The sequence below is a fragment of the Aureococcus anophagefferens genome (genome assembly GCF_000186865.1).
Source record: "Aureococcus anophagefferens unplaced genomic scaffold AURANscaffold_88, whole genome shotgun sequence".
Lineage (NCBI taxonomy): Eukaryota > Pelagophyceae > Pelagomonadales > Pelagomonadaceae > Aureococcus > Aureococcus anophagefferens.
In genome coordinates, this window is record NW_008705638.1 from 20,234 (window position 1) to 22,372 (window position 2,139).

General features: G+C 71.5%; 1 protein-coding gene across 1 annotated transcript in view; it reads left to right on the top strand.

Annotated features, from left to right (window-relative positions):
* AURANDRAFT_68299 (hypothetical protein) overlaps positions 1 to 617 on the top strand; it is a gene marked incomplete at both ends in the record, with an annotated part of 2,404 nt that extends 1,787 nt beyond the window's left edge. The window contains one exon of the mRNA XM_009043946.1: positions 68 to 617. Coding sequence (XP_009042194.1) covers positions 68 to 617 — 550 coding nt within the window. The remainder of the gene's footprint in view (positions 1 to 67) is intronic.
* Between the last annotated feature and the right edge of the window lie 1,522 nt (positions 618 to 2,139).

A 2,139-nucleotide genomic window follows, 5' to 3' on the forward strand; every position in this document is an offset into this window, starting at 1 on the left:
CGGCCGCGGCGCCGCCGCCGCGCCGCGACGACCCCCGGGGCGGGCCGCCGCCGCCGCCGCGGCGGAGCTACGAGGCCGACGCGCCGCGCTACGACGACCCGCGCCGCGCGGCGCCGCGCTACGAGCCGCGCGCCGCGTACTACGAGCCCGACCCCTACGGCGCCGCGGACCCCTACCGCCGCGCGGCGGCGCCGCCGCCGCCGCGGGAGATCGACGACCGGCGCCGCGCCTACGGCGACTACGCGGCGCCGCCGCCGCCGGCCTACGACTACGACCGGCGGCCGGCCTACGACGACCGCCGGCCCCCGCCGGACGACCCGCGCGCGCTCGACCCGCGCGCGCTCGACCCGCGCGCCGTCGACCCGCGATTGGACCCGCGCTACGCCGCGCCGCCGCCGCGCTACGCGGACGACGCGCGGTACCGGGCGCGGCCCCCGTACGACGACCGCGCCGCGGCGCCGCGCGCCGACGACCGCGACCCCTACCGCGACTACCGCGCGGCGCCGCCGCCGCGCCGCGACTACGCGCCGCCGGAGCCCCGCGCCTACGACCCCTACGGCGACCGCCGCCCGCGCCACGACCCCTACGACGACCGGCGCGTCGCGCAGCGCCGCTGAGACCCTCGCTCGACCGCCCTCGATGATGCGCAGACGTTTTTCCTAAGTTACGCGTCGCCCGCCTCGAGCTTGGCGATGTCGGCCCGGAGCTTGGCCGCGCGGCGCTCCGCGTCCTCGCCCTTGGTCCGCTGCCGCGCCAATTGGAGCCGCTTGTGCGCGAGCATCTCGCCGCGCTGCGCGTCCGTCAGGGGCTGGGGCTCGCGCCGCGCGTGGCGCAGCCGCTCGAGGAGCGCCTCCTCGGCCTCCTTCTCCGTCGCCTGGTCCGCGTTGTAGTAGTGGAGCATGACGCACGCGGCCAGTAGCGCCCACAGGTACGGGCTCTTGTAGGAGTCGATGCCGCCCCCGAAGAGCCGGCCCTCGGCGTCCATGAGCTTCTGCTGCTGCTTCGCGCTCTCCGCGAGGGCCTCGACCTCGGCCCGCGTCAGCGCCTTGCCCGCCTTCTTCTTCGGCGGCTCGGGCTTCGCCGGCGTCGCGAGCCACCGGCGGCGCGGGGCGGCGCGCGGCGCCGCCAGCGAGCGCTGCTGCGCGTGGAGCGAGCGCGTCGGCGCGCTCGTCGCGCGCGTCGCAGCCCCAGACGCGGCGCGCGCGACGCGCACGGCTGGACGAAAGAAGGCGCCCACCATGCTCTGACCTTTGCGGCAACAAAAATCGGACGCCAATCCAAGAGGCCGGCAGCGAACCACCCCACGACACCAAGCACCACTAACCAACTACCCCTGAGTCGCGACTTGCTCAAAATGAGTGGTCAAAACAGCTGCAACATGGGGTCAACGAAGCCTGTGAACCACCCGTTCTGGCCGATCGGCAGCTGGAGGGCTGCTCGGCCATGACCTCCACACGGTCGAAATTTATGATCGAGCGTCAAAACCACCAGTTTGCTCAAGCTCGAGATCAAAACTGGTCGATAGAGCCAAAACAAGCATAACTCCGGTGGATTCGAGTGGTCTCCAGCGGCCTCAGGGGTACCACCCCCACCACCACCACCACTACCTCACCAGGTCTCACCCCATATTTACAGACTACTCATCTCAGATCAGCATGACAGTGGTTAAGGTTGACCAAGTTATTGAAGGGGGAGCACACCCGAAGATCCCGCCGGGGAAGGCGCGGGCGGAGGCCTAGCCGGGGATCTGGCGAACCACACCGGCCCCCTCCTCCACCCTGAAGATCGTGCGCGCACTCGGGACGGAGGCGGCGGTACACTCGCGCCACGCCTGGTACCACCGCCACGCCGAGAGCACGCCGGGACTGGCGCAAGGCAGTAGCATCCTGAGTCGCCTCATTCAGACGACACTCAACGGACTCTCCGTGGACCGGGGGAGGTTGAGAACGAAGGCACCCGCACCCGACGGGCAGGACGTCCGGCTCGACTAGGCCGATTCAACCTCAGGACCACAAGTGGCTAGCCGAGGGCACCGCCGAAGAGGACACCCGTAGTCAGCGGGACCGAAGAGAGCAAAGACGCCGACGAAGAGAGCGAAGACGCCGACGTCGACGGAGCCGCACACAGCGCCACGCTACG